Source organism: Canis lupus, chromosome 22 (assembly GCF_048164855.1).
Source record: "Canis lupus baileyi chromosome 22, mCanLup2.hap1, whole genome shotgun sequence".
Lineage (NCBI taxonomy): Eukaryota > Metazoa > Chordata > Mammalia > Carnivora > Canidae > Canis > Canis lupus.
In genome coordinates, this window is record NC_132859.1 from 24,440,944 (window position 1) to 24,465,706 (window position 24,763).

At 34.9% G+C, this 24,763-nt stretch overlaps 1 protein-coding gene across 6 annotated transcripts in view; it reads right to left on the reverse strand.

Annotated features, from left to right (window-relative positions):
- ATP2C1 (ATPase secretory pathway Ca2+ transporting 1) overlaps window positions 1-24,763 on the reverse strand; it is a 136,302-nt gene that overhangs the window by 67,165 nt on the left and 44,374 nt on the right. For all 6 annotated transcript variants that reach the window (XM_072792777.1, XM_072792779.1, XM_072792776.1 and 3 more), the window contains 4 exons: window positions 22,105-22,194; window positions 20,021-20,056; window positions 16,494-16,555; window positions 12,319-12,427 (listed from right to left, as the gene is read on the reverse strand). In XM_072792777.1, coding sequence (XP_072648878.1) covers window positions 12,319-12,427; window positions 16,494-16,555; window positions 20,021-20,056; window positions 22,105-22,194 — 297 coding nt within the window. The remainder of the gene's footprint in view (window positions 1-12,318; window positions 12,428-16,493; window positions 16,556-20,020; window positions 20,057-22,104; window positions 22,195-24,763) is intronic.

A 24,763-nucleotide genomic window follows, 5' to 3' on the forward strand; every position in this document is an offset into this window, starting at 1 on the left:
CAAATTAAACTTAGAACTACATAATTTTTCACACTAATATATTCTATTACCAAGGTAAAAAAAAAAAAAAAAGGCTAGGTCATTCTTCAAAGATGATACAAGTACTAAAAGCAATCAACTAACATTTCACTGCTTACTATCTGAAAGGCACTTTGCTACATACCTATGCTAAGTTATCTACTATCAACTACTTAGCTACTAACAACTCCAGTGAAGCAGGTACCATTATTATCATCCCCTCCTCTTTTAAAGACACTTTGAAAGGTTAAGTAATTCGCCCAACATCACACAAATAGTAAGCTATGGAGGGAGATAAAACCCAAACGCTGAGCTGACGATGAACTCCAAATTCCTGTTAACTATTTAGAGAATCAATTTGCAAACTATTTCTCTTCTCTAGTTTTATTAGTACTTCTAGAAGACATTAAGATATATTTTTAAATTATGTATTTTTTTGAATTGCAAATCAAACAAAGTTTTTATTTAGCAAGCTCTTCTCTAATGCTTGCCATAAAAAATCAAAACTGTATGTAATTTTCTGACTCTTAATTAGAAATAAGACCTGCTAATTTTAAAAACAATTAACTTACGAATATCTATAGAACTTCTCTCTGAGGAAAGCAAAATTAATGTTTTCCCACTGAAGACTTTCAACTTTTTTTTTTAGACTTTCAACTTTAAACATAAATTTTATTTTTTTATTATTTTTTTTAATTTTTATTTATTTATGATAGTCACACAGAGAGAGGGAGAGAGAGGCAGAGACACAGGCAGAGGGAGAAGCAGGCTTCATGCACCGGGAGCCCGACGTGGGATTCGATCCTGGGTCTCCAGGATCGTGCCCTGGGCCAAAGGCAGGCGCCAAACCGCTGCGCCACCCAGGGATCCCAAACATAAATTTTAAACATGGATAAATACTAACATGTAGTAGCTGCCTATTAAAACAAAGAATATGAAAATAATCTGACTTTTTAAAAAAGGAAGAAAAGCATAGCTTTATTAGCTCTGTCAGTGATCTAGCTCTTCAGTGTCAACCTTAGCAGTTCAATAACCATTTAATAGAAACTTTTGTTCAAATCATGGTTTTCTACAAAAAAGAGACATCATTTTTAGCACAATAGCATCAATTCTGTCTACTGTAGAAACTCATGTGGGGAAAAAAGGGAGTTTTAGATCTTTATTCATATATAATATATACAACTATTTATAATTATTATTTATTAATATATAATTATTTGTGTTATTTATAGTATACATAAATATAAATTGTAACTTTGTAGATAAGATCAAAAATATATTTTCAATGGGGCACCTGGCTGGCTCTTCAGGGTTGTGAGTTCAAGCCCCACGTTAGGCCTAGAGCTTAATTAAAAATATATATATATATTGATAAAATTTGTCCAAATCATACAATGTAGCAAACTGCACAGATCTCAACTGTCTGCTGAGCAGGAATTATTTTTTAAATTTTATGTATTTAAGTAATCTCTATATCCAATGTGGAGCTCAAACTTAAGACCCAAGATCAAGAGTTGCATTCTCTTCTGACTGAGCCAGTCAGGTGCCCTGAACAAGACTATTTTTTAAGTTATAACTTATTTTCTCTTAATGGTGATTACAAGAGTTTCCACAGGAGGGAGTGAGGGGAAGGAAGTCATTTCCAAGAAGGTGGTATTTAATGAATTAGGCAAGCCTATTACAGTTTAACAAAGTCACAATTTAATTCATCTGAGAAGAAAGATATTAGAGTCACTTATCCGCTGCATTTATGAGAAAGGGAAAGGTGGGATATAATGAAATTAAAGAACCAGCCAGCTCCATGCCTTCTAGCCAAAGTTTAAACATTAAACCTTCAGAAGAACTGTTAATAAATAGGGAAACTGATTATGTTTCACTTACTCTTCATTATTCCTCAGGCACTCTACTAGAGATGTGAATAGACACAACACAGTTCAAAAGTCAGAATATAAATAAGAATCAAAATGCATACATAATCTGTATCTTAATATTTAACACCTACAGAATAGAAAAGGTTGAAAAACTTCATAGGATAAACCTATACAACATTAGGCAGAAAGAAATTACGAGCCAAAGTCACAAAGTTTTCCTGAAAAGCAAAAAACGACTGCTTAAAAAAATTATAGATAATATGGAACAACTGGCAACTACAAATAAATTCTTAAAGAAAGGCTTGTTGTATGCTGCTAAATCAATTACTTCTCTAGTCTAGATTAAAAGCAAATCAGAAATGGCTTTTCCCCCAGAAGAAAATTCCAAACTAATCATCTGCAGCTGACTAATCACGACAAAATTTCTTACTTTTGGTCTCAAAAATTAAGATTCCTCTTACTGTTTATTCAAATGAAGGAAAATGTAATTAAAACTTCTTCATGAGCTCTAGTTTATTAACAATCAAAGCCTAACCGACTAAAGTAGGGAAGCTGAAGGAACTCCATTTTAGAAAAACTCCATCTCTGCTATTTTTCTGTTAGCCCTCATTTACTCATGTTCTGTATTTTGTTTCTGAATCAGCCAAAGAAGCCGTGTTCCCATTTCAAGGAGGTAGCAAGAAAGTTAACATTCTCTCAGTTTTGTCCTAGGCTCCAAACACCTGACAACATCCAAGAAGAGCCAGAGCCAGATCCCAAACACATTCTAGGACATTAGCTCTGAACAAACCTCAGCTGACACTGGCATCAACACCCTCTACTTTCAGTCACTTATGGAATAACACCTTTGTTCACCTGACACTCACCTCTGATTGGACCCTACTCAGAATTCCTGAAGGACCACAAACCCTAGACCTCTTTCTAATATAAACTCCTAACTCCAAACAACAAGACTCATTCTCCTCTCCTTTCCAAGTCTCCCACTCTGTCTGCTATTCTCTCTCACTCACACTATTCAATAGACTCTGTTTTCACTTTCTCCTACTCATACTTGATTTCTATCCTGGCATGAAGCTGCTCCCAGTGGAAGCATCCACTAGGTTTTTGGATCCAGCCTACCCACATGACCACCAAGTGTTACAAATTACTAAAAAGGCCTACATGAAATGGATTTTATCCCATGATAGATATTTACATGAATTATTAAACTTTCTGACTTATGTGCCAGAAAGATTCAATGTGATCAAGTTGTTAATAACTTAAAGACCAGTATTTGGTTAACAATGATTTCTAGGATATTTCGCTAAGACTATGAAAAGAAATCAAATTTCAAAAAGGGATCTACTTTTCCAACAGTCCTTTCCTACCAATATGAAATGAGAATCTAAAAACAAAGAGGCTATAAGTCTCACTTCAAACCCTCCCATATCGTCTCTTAAATTCTCAACAGTTAATGAGAAAAAAGTTTTCTCTTCAAAATTTTAAACATAAATAGCATTCCTCAGCTCACAATGCTTTTTAACCAATGATCTATAAAAATCAGACAAAACACTAAGCACAGCTCAAGCTTATACAATCTAAGAGAACCAACATTCCCAGTGCTCTACATATGGATGGGTTTTCCAAGCTGTATAACGACAATACTACTTCAGAAATATACATCCTTTCCAAAGTGATTACATCAAAGTTTTTAGTAAATAGGAATGTTTCTAAATTCCACAAAAACACCATATACCTTCTCCAATATTCTACTCAATTTCTTTTGACAGCTAATTAAAAAAATGCTTTTTTTTACAAATCTGTATATAAGTTAATAATTCAGAAACTTTTAAAAGCAAAGTTTCAGTGAAAAATTACAATAAGAGAGGGAGTAACAAACTGCAAATCAATTTATCAAATTGACCTATCAAAAAAATACACTAAATTTGATATAAAAACTGGTGAATAGGGCAGTCAAAGAATCGGTCCCTGTACTAATCATAGGCTGGCAAAAACTAACAGAATCAACTCTAGAATCAAAACCTTAAAACAACCAAGGAAGTGCTTAATGAAGAAAAAGCTGAATTTTGGTAAGAAGGCACTGTGGCATTTCTGTTTACATATCAACTATTCCCCACTGCCCAGAGAAGCAGTGCTGGCTGTGGGGACAGAAGCTTTTCTTTCTGTTGCAGCTTACTGGCAGTGGGGGCTTAAAAAAAGACTTCGTTCTTTTTTTTTTTTTTTAAGATTTTATTTATTTATTCATGATAGACACACGAGAGAGAGAGGCAGAGGCAGAGACACAGGCAGAGGGAGAAGTAGGCTCCATGCAGGGAGCCCGACGTGGGACTCAATCCCGGGTCTCCAGGATCACGCCCTGGGCCGAAGGCGGCGCCAAACCACTGAGCCACCCGGGCTGCCCAGACTTCGTTCTTAAAATACTGTACTTGTGTGTTTAACCTTTCTGGCAGTTCCTTGGGGGACTGGTGCATAGGCTAATATTTATTTCACAACCTCACTCCAGGGCAGCTACAGTGACTTTCTGGATGTCTGCCAAAAGATTAAGGACATATACTAGCCGGGAAGTGACTAGGAATAAGGCAAGCAGAAAACACAACCAAAAGACTGGGAGAAAGAAGCTGAGGAGGAAGTTTTGTGAGAGAATAAAGGCTTGGAAGGGCTGCCACATATACCAGGGAAGACAGAGTGAAAAATACAGGCTTATAAACAGCTGTGTGCTCAGAAAGACCTGAGAAGATCCTGGACTTGCACCCTGATAGATCTGTGGATTTGGCATAAGCAAGTGAAGGTGAAGGCAGCATTGTAGACAGACAAGGCTCAATGATCAAGAGGTGCCCCAACACGGGGATCCCTGGGTGGCTCAGGAGTTTAGTGCCTGCCTTTGGCACAGGGCGTGATCCTGCAGTCCTGGGATCGAGTCCCACATCAGGCTTCCTGCATGGAGCCTGCTTCTCCCTCTGCCTGTGTCTCTGCCTCTCTCTATTCTCTGTCTCTCATGAATAATAAAATATTAAAAAAAAAAAAAAAAAGATGCCCCAACTCAAAGATAAGCTACAAAGACCAGGAGAATAGTAATTGATTTTCCTCTTTGGATTGAGAAAGATAAGGCTGACTGCTGAGATAATGGACAGAAACATCAGTGACCACACACAAAAAGAATACAGTCTTTGCAAAAAAAAAAAAAGTAATTTTCTTAAAGAAAAATCACTAAAATTCAACCACTGCAACTCTCAATAATCGAAAACAACAAACTTTGAGGAAAGGTAGAATCTACTGTACAGAATTACAACAGTATAACATTCAAAATACAAAGTTTTCAACAAAAAAAATCACAAATACAAAAAGTATGACCTATTCACAAAATATGAACTGACAGAAATCGTCCCCGAGCAAGGCCAGACACTGAACTTACTAAAAAGACTTTAAATCAACTGTCTTAAATATGTTCAATAAAGTAAAGAATACCATGAACAGAAAACTAAAGGAAATCAGGAAAACAATTTTTTAAAAAAAGACTATCAATTAAGAGAAAGAAAACATAAAAAGGAAACAAACAGAAATCCTGATGCTCAAAGTACAAGTGAAATGGTAAGTTCCCTGGAGAGGGTTCAACAGCAGATCTGAACAAGGAGGAAAAACTATGAGCAAACAAAAAGATAGGACAATTGAAATTAACCAGTCTAAAGGATAAAGAGAAAAAAAAATAAAGAAAAATGAACAGAGCTTAAGGTACCTGTTCAAGCATACCAACATAAGTATAATATGAGTCTCAGAGGGGAAAACAAAGAAATGGGCAGAAAGAATATTTGCAGAGATAACGAATGAAAACTTCCCAAATTCAGTAAGACATGATTCTATATATCAAAGAAGCTCAATAAACTCCAAATAGAAAACACTCAAAGCCATCTAGACTGATGGACATAATTAAACTCTTGAAAGACAAAGACACAATCTTTAAAACAACAAAGGTGAAGTAACTCATCATGTACTCCTCAATAAGATTAGCAGCCATTTCTTATTAGAAACCATGGAGGCGGGATCCCTGGGTGGCACAGCGGTTTAGTGCCTGCCTTTGGCCCAGGGCGCGATCCTGGAGACCCGGGATCGAATCCCACGTCGGGCTCCCAGTGCATGGAGCCTGCTTCTCCCTCTGCCTGTGTCTCTGCCTCTCTCTCTCTCTCTCTCTCTGTGTGACTATCATAAATAAATTAAAAAAAAAAATTAAAAAAAAAAAAAAAAGAAACCATGGAGGCTAGGACCAGCAGACCTATCTAAAGTGATGAAAGAAAAAAAAAAAGATCAAAAAGAAGTCTACACCCAGCAAAACTATCTTTCAAAAATGAAGAAAAATTAAGACATTCCCACTTAAACAAAAGCTAAAATAATTCATTGCTAGCAGACATGCCCAGAAGAAAGGCTAAAGGAGACTCCTTCAAGCTAAAACAAAAAGAAAGTAGAAAGTAACTCAAAGTCAAATGAAAAAATAACAACTCCAGTAAAGGTTACTATACAAGGAAATATAAATGCCAACATTATTGTATTCTGACTTTGTAACTCCTCCATTTTTCCTATCTGATTTATATAAAATACTTATTACAAATGTATGGTTAATGGGCACAGAATGCATAAAAATGTAATTTGTGACAACATAAAGGTGGAAGAAAAGTAAGCTGTATAGAAGCTAAGTTTTTGCATGCTATTAAAGTTGGTATCAATTCAAAACACTGTTTTAAATTTAGGACATTAACTGTAATCCACATCATTACCACTAAGGAAATATTTAAAACGTATACAGAAAAAAAATTCAGGAGGTAATCAAAGTATATTTTTTTTAAAATATCAAACAAAAAAAGGAGAGACTGGAGAAAGTGAGGAACATAAAAAATATAGCACATATAGAAAACAAATAGCAAAATTGCATAAGAAAGTCCTCTATAAATAATCACTTTAAATATAAATGGATTTACATTTGTGTGGCATATACATACAATGGAATATCATTTGGCAATAAAAAGCAATGAAATACTGATACATGCTACACATGGATGAACCCTGAAAACACTGTTAACTGAAAGAAGCCAGATACAAAAGGCTACATATTATTTAATTCCACTTATAATGAAATGTCCAGAATAGGCACATGTATACAGACACAACAAGCAATTTAGTGGATATAAGGCTCTGAGGCAGGGTAGAGAATATAGTGAATGGTGATAGTCGCACAACTCAGACTATACAGAAAGCCACTGAATAATGGATTTTAAACGTGTAAATTGTTTTGAATGTGAGTTATATCTCAATGAAGTTGTGCTTTGTTTTTTTAAATCTTTTTATATGTGGCAGATAGGCCAGAATCAAGATGATTCCTATGTACCTTAAAAGTTAGGATATAATGCCCTGGGGCAACTCTCTGTCACAATGAAAAAACAGAGACCTATAAACAGTTAAGTGGATTATCTAAGCTCACATGGTCAATCCATAAGACACATTTTATTCCTTGAATCACAGTTGTTTGCAAGTTGGTGTCTCCCAGTAGAAAGTGTCTTTTTTTACATCCTAGCTCTGAAGCCTCATACAGTGTTCTATACACAATACTGAAACAAAGCGCCTAAAATGACCTCATGACACACACCAATTTCCAAAGAGAGGCATTACATTTTGCCTAAGTTAGCTCCATTACCAAATTAAGTAAATTTAACCTATCATTACATGTGCTTATATTCCAGCAAATGTTTGAAAGAATTTTTTTCAAAAAGCATTGCAAATTTAATTAGAATCTGAGTTTCACCAGAATATCAAGCTTTTCACTGAGTAAATGGAAAATACATTTTGTAACTTAATAAGTCACAATGCTCTGACACAGAAAGATAGCTCCTATCTAATGAAATTAGCCAACACAGAGAAAAGTGCTTGTTAGTGGTTCTTACCAAGAGTGTGCACAAAACTGTATGCTTTACAGAAAGGGACATAAAGGCTAAGTAAGGTTTCTGTCAAGAAGACTCTTTGACTCCTTCCATTGGTAGGTAGCCAAAATAGATCTGTGCTCATTATCTTTGGTTTTCACTTGGGAACTGAGGAATAGGAAGAAACAGCCCTGAAGACACCAAAAACTTAGTTGAAATATTATCCTATAACAAAATACATGGATTCGTGAGGTAAAAAGGTTCACTATATAATGCCAATTTGTTTATTTTAAGTTTGGATTTCTGAGCATGGCCCCAGTGGGCTTTGACTCCTAGTGGAGATATCTTTTGGCTCAGGTTTAAATGGTCCAATTAATAATCTAGGATCATAAAAATAGCTAATTCTTGGCCATCAGGCATATAACTGGTAGTTCTCATTAGAAAATTTGATACATTTAGAAAATCATATCAAAAACTTAAAAAAAAAAAAAAGAAGGCAGCTGTATCCAATGTCTAGATCTTGAGGATAACTTTAAAGAATGATATAGGCTAACCACAAGCAAGGGAGCCACAAAAGAAAGTGTCAATGGAATTAATCATTCAGAACTTCAAATAAAAGAAAATCTTAGATTTTCAGGCAACATTTCAGGCTTAGAAAGTTAAACCTAAGAGAGGTAAAATATTTTCAACAAAAAAATGAAACCCTCTTTTCCTTTCACTCTTATTGTTTTCTCTTACAAAGACTTCTTGGTACAAATACTGATACAGACTTTACCTGCAACAGTAAGTAAAATACGCTACATTTCCAAAAAGGCAAAATGTACTATTATGTAGGTACGGTGTATAAGACTCCTTCACCTAAAGTCATAGTCTGACCAATCCATTAACAATCACCAATTAATGGTCAAGTGGTGTCTATTCTCAGATACTTTTAAAAATTAAAATAAAAACCCACAGGGAAAAAACTGGAAAACATACCCATAGCTCAATTCCTCTAAATTTTACTGTCCCAGCTCCACCACTGACTCTAAGGCTCCTAAGCTGGCAAGGTTACTGTCACCAACACATACTGGTTCATTCCCTGGCTATGGAAAATGAGTCAGGCAAGAGAACAAAATGCAGAATTCCTAAAGTCATCAAAATTAATCTTCCTTGAAAAGGATTTACAAATGACAGTGTCCACCTGCTACGGACTGAATTTTGTCCCAGTAAAATTCATGTTGAAGCTTTACTCTCCAATGTGATGATAATTCTCTTGGGAGGTAATCAGGGTCAGATGAACTCCTGTGGGTGAGGCCCTCGTAATGGGATTAGTGGCTTTACAAGAAGTAGAAGAAGAGAGAGCAATCACTCTCTCAATCCACCCAGTTTATGGTATCTAATCACAGCAGCCAGACCTAACTTAAGACACAGCCTACTAAGAGATAATACTAAATAAAAGTTGCATAGCAGCCATATTACTGAACTTGCAGACAAGATGCAACTGAATGCCCAGGCAAGTTTTATAGTCAAAATCTGAACCTTCAAAATTTATGACAGGAACCCTAGAGTGGCAGCATGACTATGCTAGAGTGCAACCTTGATAGACCACAGCACCCACAAGAGGAGAACGATACAGTGGAAGTCCAAACACTTCCTTTTTCTAAAGTGAAATCCACACACTTTGTTTTGAGAAATCAATAATATCTCAAAGGCATGTGAGTTTTTGGTTTCCTTTAAATCTTAATGAAGAGCTTATTTCATACAAGAACATCAAATGACCAGCTAGCCTTAAAATCATCCAAAGATCACCAAAGCCAAATTCAGCAAATAACACTCCAATAAGCCAACCTAATTCCAGAAGCTAGTAGCCTCTGTGTCCAGAAGAGAAATTTACCTTAATAGCCTTATTATGTCATAGGTTAGTGTGTTTAAATCTAGAAGCAGCACAAAGGTTCAAATCTTTTAGAAAAGTTATCTTAATCTACTACAAAAGTTGTTGTAAAAGCCTGCTTGAGGTACCAAGGTGATAGGTAAAATGAACAGAACAAGAAGTGATAGAGGGAACCAAAGATGTTCAACTATATATGTAAACATGGATTAACCAGAAGAAAATCAACCTAACTTTAGCACTGTCAAATAAAACACATGCTAATGAAAGTGTCTAAAAAATTAATGGCAGGAGGAAAACAGTAACAACCCATCACTCCACAAAGTACATGCTTTCAATTTTTACACATCAAGCTTTAAAAGGTCAAAAATTCCCTTACTGAACTCACAGTAAGTCTTTAAAGTATATTTGCTAAGTGGAGAAGATATATACTAGTCCAGAACTCTACCTTTTTCCCAGTTGCACATGAACTTTGAAATAATTCTTAGATTAACCCTTATTTAAATGAAAACTCTAATATACTTTATCAAGTCAAATGGTGTTTTAAAGTTTCTTTTTTTTTTTTAAGATTTTAATTATTTATTCATGAGAGAGACAGAGAGGCAGAGACATAGGCAGAGGAAGAAGTAGGCTCCCCACAGGGAGCCCGATGCCGGACTCAATCCCAGGACCCTCAGATCACACCAAGCAAAAGGCAGACACTCAACCACTGAGCCACCCAGGCACCCCTGTTTTAAAGTTTCTATGTCATTATACTGCTCAAAATGTTCAAATAAAGGGAAACACCATCTACTTACTACCCCAATGAGGAGGTCTGCTTCTAAACTGAAAGAGAAGCACTCCAGAATAAATGATGATGACATAAACTCCAAGAATTCAAATTAGGGCCCTCTGAGGAAAGGGAAGATAATTTATATCAAGTGACAGGCCAACCAAAAGTCTAAAGAATGATAATCCAAGGTCTTGTCATAAACCAAGTATTAGGAATAGAAGGAAGGGAGAAGAAATGAGTAAAAACAGATGTAACATAAAAAGATAAAGGCAGAAAGTGATAAAGCAAAATAAACAATATTCCCAACACTTGTTATATTATCAATTATTTCCACTCACCAATTAAAGCAATCGGGTATCTTCCTAAGGAGAAATTTTAAATATTTGGAAAAAAGGCCATTGCTTCAGGATTAAATGAAGTCTGTTATTACAGTTCAGAAAGGTTCTTGAAGCTTTCTATAACCTCTGAATACTTTTTATGTCCCAAAATCTGAATGTTCTCAAAGACTGACAGCTCTATAGGTGTTAATGAATAGCCTGTTAATTCCAAAAGTAGATGCGACTGGCATGCTAAACTAGATGCCTAACTCCATTTTCTAGCCTGTCAATCTATTCTATACACTGTGACCAGATTAAGGGCAAGATCATTTGCCAGCTGCATATGACCTTTAAAGCCAATTCCTGGGATCCCTGGGTGGCGCAGCGGTTTGGCGCCTGCCTTTGGCCCAGGGCGTGATCCTGGAGACCCGGGATCGAATCCCACGTCGGGCTCCCGGTGCATGGAGCCTGCTTCTCGCTCTGCCTCTCTCTCTCTCTCTCTCTCTCTCTCTGTGACTATCATGAATAAATAAATAAAATCTTTAAAAAAAAAAAAAAATTAAAGCCAATTCCTAACCAGTAAAATCTGAAGTAGAGCTTTGTATCCAAGGCCCCCTTGAATCTGATTCCATCATACATTTTCTACCCTTAACATATTCTATCTACCCCGGTATTATACACTGGGACATTCCCAGGGATCTGAATACTGCTGCTTCGTGGTCTTCCACATCTCTGTCCAGTACTACCTTTCCATTCTCACCATCAAAGCCACGTTGTTGTCTGAAACATTTCCTGATTTTCACTGAAATCAGAGGTAAATTGCTCCTTTCTCTAAGTTTTTACACTCCATTCTTTGTACTTCTCTTAGTCACTTACCAGACTGTATCTTATTTTATTGTGAGTGATTTACGTACACAAATAGTGTGCTCCCTGATCACAAGAACTCATTACATCATCTTTGTGTCTTCCGCAAGACCTAACACACATTTCCATAAAGATAGGCTGATTCACTAATGTATACCTCAAAAGACTCTGTGGTAAAGATAAATATATTTTAAGAAAACAAAACACGTTTACTACATGGCACTTTTTAAACAAAGAGTCCAAATCAGCTATGCATTCTTAAAATTACTAACATCTATTCTTTAGTCTACATCCAAGTATTTTCATTTCTCACAAAAAGATCACCAAATGCGATGGTCTCAATATTTGCGTCCCCCACTCAACTTTATATATTGAAATCCAAAGTCTCAAACATGAGGTATTAGCAGGTATGACTTTTCAGATGTGCTTAGGTAAAGAGGATGGAGCTCTCACGAACAGGATTAGTGTTCTTGTAAGAGCATCAAAGAGGGCTCCCCAGCCCCTTCCACCATGTGAGGACAGAGAGAAGGCACAGCTATGAACCCGAAAAGAGGGCCCTCACTAGAACGCAACTGGGCTGGACCCTTGATCTTGGATTCCCCAGCCTCCAGAACTACGCAAAATACTCTTCTGTTGTTTATAAGCGACCCAAGCTATGGTACATTGTTAAAGCAGCCCAAAGAAATTGACACACCAAACTTACCTCAAATAAGCGTAAATCAGCAGGAACTCTGTCTCCAACAGAAAGGTAAACTGTATCACCTGGAACCAAGTCTCGAGCTAGTGTATGTTCCAATTTTCCTTCACGTACACTGTAACATGAAACAGAAACAACTATGGCTGAAAAAAGAAAGACACATCACTTATTTTTAAAAATTATTTCTAGTGGGCTTGCCTGAGGAAAAATATGTTGTAGTATTATAATCACTTCAAAGAAGCTAACTCAAATATAAGAAACTAAGCAAATAATTATTTTTCTATTCTTGGTAATTAAGATGTTCAGAGGACAAAAAAGGCATTGGAAAAAATGACCAGTTAAGTTGTAGCACTCTTCTTCTTCATCTGGGTCTGTTTGATTGTGCATCACTGTAACCCCAACAGTGCTTAACACATAGTCTCACACACACACACACACACACACACGCAAAAAAAAAAACCTGTTAAATAAATCCGTGTCTCAAGAATCGCAAAATCAGTACTTTAAAGTTTTAATATTACAACTTCCTACATTGAATAGAACATGAATTTTTCACGTCAGCCTAATGATTTCTACCATGTTTGGACAGATCTGGTATCACCATTTGTTACTACTGGTACTACTCACACTCGATTTCTATTTTTAAGAGTGCATATCCATTTTCATTTATCTCCATGTATTTTTTTATTTGCTCTTTGAATTCCATTGTATGTGTGCTCTTTCCAAATTTTTCTTGTGATTGATTTCCAGTTTCATACCACTGCAGTCAGAAAAGATGCACAATCTAATTTCAATCTTTATGAATTTCTTGAGACTTGTTTTGTGGCCTAATATATGATCTACTCTGAAGAATGTTCCATGTTCTCTTGAAAAGAATATGTAATCCACGGTTTTTGGATGGACTGCTCTGAATATTGTATGTTAGGTAAATTTCAATTAATTTGTCATTCAAAGCACTGTTTCCTTGATTTTTCTAAAAAAAACAAAAACAAAAACAAAAAAACAAAAAACAAAAAAAGGAAAGAAGAAGAAAGAAAATCAATGGTCCAAAATCTTTGGGACACCGAAAATAATTGTTCTAAGAGGGAAGTTTATAGCAATACAGGCCTACTTCCAGAAACAAGAAAAATCTCAAGTAAACCTTATACTTAGAGTTGGAAAACAGAGAATAAAGTCAAAGCCAGTAGAAAAAAGAAAATAATAAAGATTGAAACAGAAATAAAATAGAGACTAAAAAAACAATAGATCAATAAAGCCAGGAGCCAGTTCTTTGAGAAGATCAACAAAATTGATAAACCTTTAGCCAGACTCCTCAAGGAGAGGACGCAAATAAATAAAATCAGAAAGGATGTATTAAAAATAACTACTGATATCACAGAAACACAAAGGATTATAAAAGAATATTACAACAAATTATATGCCAACAAATTGGACAACTTTGAAGAAATAGATAAATTCCTAAAAATATATAACCTTCCAAGACTGAATCAGGAAGAAGGAAAATTAAAAAGACCAACTCCTAGCAATGCAATTGAATCAGTAGTCAAAAAATTCCCAATAAAAGTCCAAGACGAGATGGATTCACAGGTGAATTTTACCAAACATTTAAAGAAGAGTTAATATTTATTCTTCTCAAACAATTCCAAAAAGTAGAAGACAAAGGAAAGTTTCAAAATTTATTACATGATGCCAGCATTACCCTGACATCAAAACCAGATTAACACACTACAAAAAACAAAAACTACAACCCAATATCTCTGATGAGCACAAATGTAAAAATCCTCAACAAAATATAAGCAAACAAAATTCAACAACATATTAAAAACATCATTCACCACAATCAAATGGCATTTATTCCAGGAATGCAAGGGTGGTTCAATATTTCCAAATTAATCAGCATGATTAATGCATCACATTAACAAAAGAAAGGATAAAAACTGTATGATCATCTCAACAGATGCAGAAAAAGCATTTAACAAAGTACAACATCCATTCATGACAAAAACGCAACAATTAAGTTTAGAGGGAACATACATCAACATAATAAAAGTCTTCTATGAGAAACCCACAACTAACATCATACTCAATGGTGAAAAACAGACTTTTCCTTTAATATCAAGAACAAGGCAAGGATGTCTACTTTCACCACTTTTATTCAACACAGTAATTAGAAGCCTTGCCACAGCAATCAGACAAGAAAAAAAATAAATAAAAGGCGTCCAATTGCTAAGGAGGAAATAAAACTGTCACTATTCACAGGTGACATGTTACTATATATAGAAAAACCCGGGCAGCCCCAGTGGCTCAGCGGTTTAGCACTGCCTTCAGCCCAGGGCCTGATTCTGGAGACCCGGGATCGAGTCCCACATCAGGCTCCCTGCATGGAATCTGTTTCTCCCTCTGCCTGTGTCTCTGCCTCTCTCTCTCTCTCTCTGTCCCTCATGAGTAAATAAATAAAACCTTAAAAAAAAAAAAAAACCCTACAGATTCCACCTAAAAACTGCTGGAACTGTGATCCAGTAAAGACATTGATTTCAGTAAAGACACTGGATACAAAATTAATATACAGAAATCTGCTGCGTTTCTATGCAATAATAATGAAGGAGAAAGAGAAATTTAAAAAAAATCCCATTTACAATTGTACCAAAAAGAATAAAATACCCAGGAATATATTTATCCACAGGTGAAAGATTTATACTCTAAAAACTTTAAAACACTGATGAAAGAAATTGAATATGATACAAATGGGAAGACAGACACATAGATCAACAGAACAGAATAGAGAGCCCAGAAATAAATCCACACTTAAATGGTCAATTAACCTACAACAAAAGAGGCAAGAATATACAATGGGGAAAAGACAGTCTCTTCAATAAACAGTGTTGGGAAAACTGGAAAGCTACATGCAAAAGAATAACTGGACCACTTTCTTACACCACAGAAATATAACTCAAAATGGATTAAGGACCAAAATATAAGACCCAAAACTATAAAACACCTAGAAGAAAACACAGGTTGTAATTTCTTTGACATCACCACAGAAACATTCTTCCTTCCTCAGGCCAGGGAAACAAAAGCAAAAATTAACTATTAGGACTAAACAAAAAGCTTGTACACAGCAAAGGAAACCATTAAAAAAATAGCAACCTACTTAATGGAGAAGATATTTGCAAATAATATACCCAATAAGGGGTTAATATCCAAAATTTATAAAGAATTCCTACAACTCAACACTAAAAAAAATAAATAAATAAAAATAAAATAATAATCTGATTAAAGATAGGCAGAGGACATGAATAGACAGTTTTCCAAAGATGCACAGATGGCCAACAGACATATGAAAACATGCTCAACATCACTAATCACCAGGGAATGCAAATCAAAACCACAATAAGATCACTTTACAACCATCAGAATTTTTACAATCAAAAATACTAGAAACAAGTGTTGGTGAGGATGTGGAGAGGAAGGAATCTTCATACACTGCTGGTGGGAATACAAACTGGGGGAGCCAATGTGCAAAAACAGTATGGACATTTCTCAAAAAATTAAAAATAGAGTATGATCCAGTAACTGGTAAAAATATCATATAATCCAGTAATTCCACTACTAGGTATTTACCTAAAGAAAATGAAACCACTAATTCAAAAAGATATATGCACCCCTATGTTTACTGCAGCATTATTTGCAATAGGAGAAGATATGGAAGCAACCCAAATGTGCATCCATAGATAACTAGATGAAAGAGATGTGGTGTACACACACACACAGAGGAATATACTCAGCCATAAAAAGGAATGAGATTTCACCATTTGCAATAACATAGATGGATCTAGAGGGTATAATGCTAAGTGAAATTAAGACAGAAGAAGACAAATATCATATAATTTCACTCATATATGAAATTTAAGAAGCAAAACAAATGAACAATGAAAAAAGTGACAAATGTAAAAACAGACTCTTAAAAACTGAGAACAAGCTGGTGGCTGCCAGAGGATGGGAAGGGGTATGGGTGAAAGAGATAAAAGCAATTAAGAGTACACTTACAGTGATGAGTACTGAGTAATATATAAAACTGCTGAATCATTTTATTATACACTTGAAATGAATATAACACTGTATGCTAATTATACTTCGATTTTAAAAAAAGTAGAAATTCGTATCAGAAACAAGGATCATACCAATGGCATTCTGGTGGCATAAGTTTACTCAGTTCTTCAAGAGATTTTTCTGAACGATATTCCTATTTTTAAAAAAAGAATATAATATTAAGAGAAAACATTTATAAAGAAATGCAAATATGTATGTTCCTATGTACATATTCCATGACAGACTTAAATATTAATCTCATTTTTATAAAAACTTCCCCCAGTTTTTATCTTTTCCTTTAGTTGCACTTATATTTCTAACACATAAAACGTTATCCCTTATTAAAAATAACGCTAAATTAGTGACCAAACAATTCTGACAATTGAATATTCCCAATTATATATGTTAATATTCAATGTGAAACCTAAGGTCAGTTTATTTATAAGAAAATGAAGAACACTCATTAGAGTGTCCAAAGAATATATAATCTTCAGTCATTTAAAGTTAAATTTATTGAGCCTCATGATTAACATAATTTTACTTTCAGTGTTTCATGACCAAAGAAGTCAAAGACAATTAACTACAAGCAACATCTGCTTTGAGGATTAAGCACAGGCTAACCACAAAGGTTTGTGGGGTAAGTTTACTTGGAACACGTTAAATAAGAGTCAGTTGTGGCTGGCACTACTTTGACAGACACCTTTCCCATCACCCTGAATTATCCAGAAGGGGACATTCTCAGGAGTCCTAAGTCTGAGATGCTCCAGTCTTTCTCTATGCATATAATCAAAGCTGAAAGTCAGAAACATCTTTAACTTCACCATACTATCTAATCCATGTTTCCATGGGCAGTCTTGCTTCGCACAACATCACTGCTATTTTTGTCTCATGTCTGCACTAAACGCACCAATCTTTTAATCTAAGTTTTATTTTTTTAACTTTTTTAAAAGAGTTTATTTATTCATGAGATAGAAAGAGAAGCAGAGACACAGAAAGAGAAGCAGGCTCCATGCAAGAAGCCCGATGTGAGACTCGATCCTGGAACTCTGGGATCCGTCCGGAGTCTGCCCAAAGGCAGACGCTCAACTGCTGAGCCACCCAGGCATCCCTTAATCTAAGTTTTAAAAGGGAGAAGGGTGAGTAGTGGGAGTAAAAGCTGAGGAGTGTTTTGAAATGACTGCAGCGCTAGTACTATTCAAAGTTTCACATCCATCACAAACTTTTTCAAATAGCAAATTCAAAGCTGTATAAGAATAACTTAGAATTAAATCAGTATTTACTTAGGCAAGAGGCACAAATGTGAAAGCAAGGTAAATCTGTAATATGAAAATTCTAAGACACCTCTCCCCGAACCATACAAGAGTATTAAAGAATTTGGAAGTTTTACCCAAAAATTCCATAGAAGGTTAGAAAACACTCACCAATTCTAGATCCTAGTAATAAATGATATAGAAGATGCCCAATCTTTACCTCCCTCTTCAAACTTCTTAGGCTTTCCTCCCTACAACTACAGAGATAACTTCTGTATCAAAATGACCATTTAACATATCATTAAAAACCTGGCAGCCATCTCTCATGAACACTTAAAGTTCTATCTACAGTTTATTGTAAGGTGATATCAGTGTATGTATATAAATGTATATAAAACAATTAGCTATATTCTTGGCTGTGAGGGTATACAATGGGGTAAGAAACGGAGATTTGAAAGAGACAGGGAAAAAAGTGTACACATATATATAAAAATAAACAAGCGTTCTCCTCCTAAAACTGAGATTAAAAACACAAATACTAAATAAAATACGGCATTGATAATTTCAGAGTTTTGGTAGTTTTCTGACAAAACACTATAAGTTGAAGCAACAGCACAGGATCCTTTTACAGAGGGTTTTTAATTGCAGTTTATAGAATATTTTGTTGGTTTCAAGGCACATTTGGGTAAAAGGCTCATATATATATAAGAAACCAGACGTAACAATCTGAAACTGGGTTTTTCATAAATGTTCTGATTCCTTCTGGGGTTTTCCATCAAATGAACCCCTCATAGAGATATTTAGCAGATGGTTTCTGCCATTGCATTCACAGTGTATAACATGCAATCTTTATGGAAAATTCCACACTATGTTAAAAATCGCAATTTTGTGCTTTTTGGGGGGGTGGGGTAGGGGCTCTCTACGTACTAACAGAATGAGCCAAGGTCCTCATATCTGTAGTGATAATGCTGTAGGAATCCCTCTGAAGAAAGTCACTCCATATTTCTTAAGCATTATTAAGGATGCAAGAGGGTTCCCAGTTACTGGTTGAGTGGATGGTACAACCCACATGTCTGAATGAAGAGCAGCCTTGAATATGACCAGCCTGGAAGGATCTCTGCTGGACTAACTAGTTCCACCTACCCCAGGGCAACTTTTGTCTAAGAAAGAAGATTCCCTGGAAACAGAATTCCTGAAGTCTATTGATGGAGCTCACAAACTTACTGTAGATAATGTGATTACAACTGCCTTTTTTACAGTGGGTTACTGTAAAACTAATAACTTACTAAATTAGAGATTGACACAGAAAGCCTGGATAATGACAGAAATAATAACCACAGATGTGAAAATAACCACAATCACTTAAAATATAGTCTTAAGATTAAAAACAACATGAACTTGAATGTCATACATTACATTATTCCCCTAACTAGAATAAACTTTTCTAAGATTTTTTGAGTCATCTCTACACTCAATGTAGGGCTCAAACTCCCAACCCCAAGATCCAGAATCACATGCTCCACCAACTTAGCCAGCCAGATGCCCCATTCCTTCTATTCTTATTAACTATGCTTTAAAATTGTTAATAAAATGAGACCTGCCAACACTATTCTAAAATGTGAAGTTATCAAACATTATATAAACATAAAACTAAGCCTATGTTTTCATATATGCCTATACTTGCAATAAAAATCCTGACATTATCTCAACATTATACACATTTCATTTTTAAAAGGGGTTCCTCAGGGGCAGCCCAGGTGGCTCAGTGGTTTAGCGCCTGCCTTCAGTCCAGGGTGTGATCCTGGAGACCCGGGGATCGAGTCCCATGTCGGGCTCCCTGCATAGAGCCTGCTTCTCCCTCTGCCTGCGTCTCTGTCTGTCTCTCTCTCTGTGTCTCTCATGAATAAATTTTAAAAATTAAAAAAAAAAAAAGAGGGTTCCTCATTGTATGTTTTATTTACTGTTTGAATGCCTATGCTGAATTCGAAGTTTAATACAGGTCAGAACATTCTTTATGTCTAGGAAATGAGGAATTTAAACCTATCCCAATTTTTTAATTGAATAAAGGTTTTAAACTTGTTGCTGGATTTTATTTATTTATTGTGCTTTTTGTCTTCATCTCCTTCAGTTACCTTTAACTTCATCAAATAAAAAAATTTTCTTCTTTCTACTTTCTAAATCAAAACAGTCAAATTAGTTCCACAAAGTTCCCTAGAGAGTTGAGTTTCTGAAGTCATTTGAAAAACAATGAATGAATTGTTCTGACCAATATTACCATCCTCCAATAACCACAGATTTTATAAGATACCCTAGTTTTTTTAAGCAATTAACTAAAATTTTAATACTGAAAAAATAGGCTACCTACTCACCTGAACAAAGGCAACTGTGACGACGATAAGTATTGCCTAAACAAAACAAAGAAACAACTTTTTAAATCAGACATTGTAACTTCAGAAATAACTGTTAATAGTGTTTTATTTTTCTATCTGCAGTCCCCAGATACCAGACACTAAGCACTGAGATCTACTGGGCAAGAAATCACAACTTTGCCTTTGGGAAAAAACTGACAGCTGACTGTGATTTGCCTCCCCTAGGGCAGCTTCTCAAATTTGATCTCAAGATACCTCTTTGCTCTTACAAACTAAGGACCAGCTTTTCTGTGGGTTTTAATCTATTGATATTTATCATAATTACTTTTTCAATTGCTCAGTTTTAATTTCTCCTTATTAATTCATCTAAAAAGTAGTAAAACCATTACATGTTAATATATACAACATTTTTATGGGAAATACACTTTTCAAATAAAAAAATTTTTGAGAAAAATACCAAGTGTTTTCAATTATTCTATCTTTAATATCTGCCTTTAAAGACATTAATACAAAGCTAGATTCTCACATTAGCTTCTGCATTCAATCTAAGATCTTATGTTGATTAGGCTGAAGTATACAAAGAAAACCTAATCTCATACAGATATTGTTGGAAAAGGAAGTATTTTAAAAGCTTTTTCAGATGACTGTGATATCCCTCTTAGCTACTACACCAAAATTAGACAACTATAGTTACTTAATTTGCAATGTAGAATCTAAATTGTATCAATGAACTTTTCTTAATTTATTATAGAAAATCCATTAACCGATTTTCACTTTGGATCTTTGATTACTGAAAACACTAACATCTTGCACTGGTCACTTAGAAAACACTGATTTACTTGGTTACTCAAATCTTTCAAGTGTTAACACATTTCATATTAGTAAAAAAAAAAATCATATTCATTGAAATCACAACTGAATAAATTTGTTTAAGAATAAAGTCTTAAATACTGGGAAACTACTTAACACATGGTAATTAATAAAAATTTTGCAAAATTCTAAGTATCACTTGAAAGCTTGAATTTTATCACAGGCAATAAGTGCTATTTGTTTTCCCTGAAGTGATAGGTTCATTTCATTCACTTCCTTAAAAAAAATATGCCATTTATCCAAGTCTTAACCAAGTCTATCATTCCTTCTTTTTAATAAAAGCCTAGTTCAGCTCACCAAAACTGCCCTTCCCTGAAACGACCACTGTACCTCAAGATACATAAATCCTTTATGCATATTTCTCATTTTATTATACAGAATATTCAAAAGACATTACTCAACTGTCAAGATTTAATGAAATTAATTTTTACTGCTTTATGAAAAACACTCCTAAGAGAAACAAGGAAGAAAACAATGACCACTAGTACAGTTTGGTGCCATTATTTTGACTTGAGTCAATACTGTTTTACCTGCCATTGCTTTTGCACCACAGATACAAATATCTATAGCATAAATAATGTTTTAATATTACAAAAATAGATTTGACCTTACAGTCTCCCTGAAACAGTTTCAGAGACACCAGGGAGTCTACAAGCAAGAGTTCAAAAACCAAATTAAGCTCTATCTATATTAATTTCTACTGTGTTCTTAAGAATAAACATATTTGTTTTAATCAACGCTTATACTTGCTATAAACTTTTATACTATAAGAAAACAGAGGACAAGAAAACAAAGGAAACTTAGGAAACTTTCAATGAAAGCTAGAACGGCTTAGCCAGAAAGAATAAAATGTTACATAGTAAATAGTGTTCAATTGCTAAGTAATATTTTTACTTTCATAATCATCAGGCTTAGTTCACAATTAGTCAAAACATTCTCAATTAGAAAGGAAACGAAATTAAATTTTAACTAGAAATTTATTATAAAATATTTCATATCTGTAAAATTATAAGGTTATTAAATAATTCTCATGAATGCCAATCACAGACCCTTGAACATTACTGGAGATTACTGCAACAAAATGTAGAATTTGGATATTAACAAAAAACCTGAAGAAATGTTAAGGTATTTCTCATTTCACTTCCCAAAATAAAAGCCAACCCTAATTTTAAATGATTATCCAATAATTTTAAAATATACATATTTTTTCTTACCACAGTGATACTGACAGCATCATCAAACTGATGCATTAAAACACTGATGACTGCAGAGGCCAGAAGCAGCATAATAAGGGGATTTTTAAACTGAAAGTGAAAACAAACAGCAATTCAACAGTTTTGTATGAATGGTAGTTATGTTCCATCACAACAAAAACCTAAAAAAATAAACTACTGAAGCATGGCTAGAAAACTATGAGTCTACATTTGAATGAGATTTTAGATGTCTCTTCAATTAACAAAAAATTTATACTTAACTACATTTTAAAGTCACCACTTCTTAACAGTTCCTTTTCAGAAAAAAAAGAAAATTAAATATCAATACTTGAAACTAAGAACCTACCAATTCCTTATGATACATGTGTATTTTCAGTACAATAATTTAATAAATAGAACTGGACTGAATTTCTACTGAAGCTAGAATGAGTGGAAAATTATTTTTAAGATGACGATTTAGGTTAACACTGGGTAGCACACCTAACTTATGAGGTCCAAACATTCCTATACTTAGTAAATTAGCACAGATTACAATTCAGGGGTTGTCCCACATGCCCCAGGGATAATCCCTCTTGGTCAGCAAAGAGCTGACAGTAAGATCCACTCCACAGAAGCTGAGAATTTTCCAATTGCTCATTTTCCTAATATCTATCTGGCAGAGGCAACAGTATCTAAAGAAACAGAACCACACCACCGACCCAACCAGGCCGTGCTTAGATAACCAAGTACCAGAGCTACCCTAAATTCTTCCAGTTGGACATCCTACTCCTTAAACATCAGAGCTTTGTTGCCAGAGCCTCTTCCTTCTGATGAAATGGTGCCAATCACTGTTAAAGGTGCAAAAGTCAGTAGGCTACAAAGAATTCATCCCATCAGAGAGCCCAGCCCCTAGATACAACAGCAGTGAGGTTAGATCCTGTCACCTCCCACTCCCTATATGATTCCATTCCCTGACACAGTGGTTCTGACCCTGCTTCACATCAGAATCATGCGAAGAACTTCTAACAAATGCCTAGGTTCACACCAGACCAGTTAAATCAAAATCTCTGGGCATAGGGCCCAGGCTTCAGCATTTTTTAAGCATTCCCCAAATGATTCTAACTTCTAGAGGATTGAAAATCACTACTCTAACAAACTAAAACTACAACTGCAATATGGTTTAGGGTTGACAAACCACACACACTTCACTGAGTCAGAGTACCTGGATTTAAATCCAGTTCTTTCACTTATGTATGACCCAAGGCTCCTCATCTGGTAAAACAGTACCTTACACCAAAAGTATGGTAAAAATTAACTAAGAATGTATATTAAAGCACTGTGTAAACCATAAAACCCTCTTCAAATGTTAGCTCTTATCATCACAAATTGATGACAAGACCCATGGGCTTTTTTATTACAATCTCTAAAATAGCTGCGCCATGGTAATAAGCATACCACTCGATTAATGGCAGGCTCCAGACAAATGTTTGCAAAGCAACAAATTCAGTGTTCTTTGTAGAGGAACAAAGAGGCTGCCCAGTACTTTATGATTAACAACTGATATTTACTGCTAATGTAGTTCAGCACAAGCAGAACTACATTACATTGTTTCTGTTTCATTCTCAAGGCAATCCCATGATGCAGGTAGTCTAGCTTTGAAACACGAATAAGAAAGTAAAACATCAAATTATACCGTCAAGTAATAAGTAAGTCCAATCATCGTAGTTTGTAAATCCAGAGTCAACTTCCTAAAGTTTTAGGTAATGTGGAAATGTGGTAAATGTGAGAATACAAACATGCATATAAATAATATTCTACAAACATGACAGATTGTTTTCCACTTTAGACAAACTCATCTGCAAAATTAAGACCAATAAATTTGGACCCATTAATAAGCCCTTTAGGAAAGTTATACATAGGGTAGGGGGATAGGGTAATTGGGTGACAGGCATTAAGGCAGGCACATGATGTAATGAGCAGTGGGTGTTATACTATATGCTGGCAAATTGAATTTAAATAAAATTAAATTTAAAAATAACATCTTTAAAAAAAAAAAAGCTACACATAGATCTTTAAAAAAAAAAAAAAACAACCGGTAGTTAGAAGGCATTAAAAGTTTTCTTTACTAAAAAGAACTTGTTAAAAAAATAAGTAAATAAGTAAAAATAAAAAGAACTTGTTTGGCAAACTAACCCTACTGGGTGAAAACTGGCCACAGGATTCTGCATTCTTGGAACTTTTCACAGTAACATACTTGTTATCAAGATAAGACAAAAATCCTACAATAAGTCTTTCTGAAAAGATTGGGATATTGACAAAATATATTAAAAATAACTATTGTTTATAGATACCTTACAATCTCCTAAAATTATCCTCATGTTATAGATAAGAAACTCAGAAGATAATAAAGATCATATAGCTAGTAAGAAATAAAGACAGAATCTGTACTCAGGCAGTCTGGATTCAAACTACCTAACTTACTTTTATTACATTTTCTTTTTCTTTTTTTTTAAAGATTTTATTTATTTATTCATGAGAATACACAGAGAGGAGAGAGAGAGAGAGAGAGGCAGAGACACAGGCAGAGGGAGAAGCAGGCTCCACGCAGGGAGCCTGATGTGGGACTTGATCCCGGGTCTCCAGGATCATGCCCTGAGCTGTAGGCGGCGCTAAACCGCTG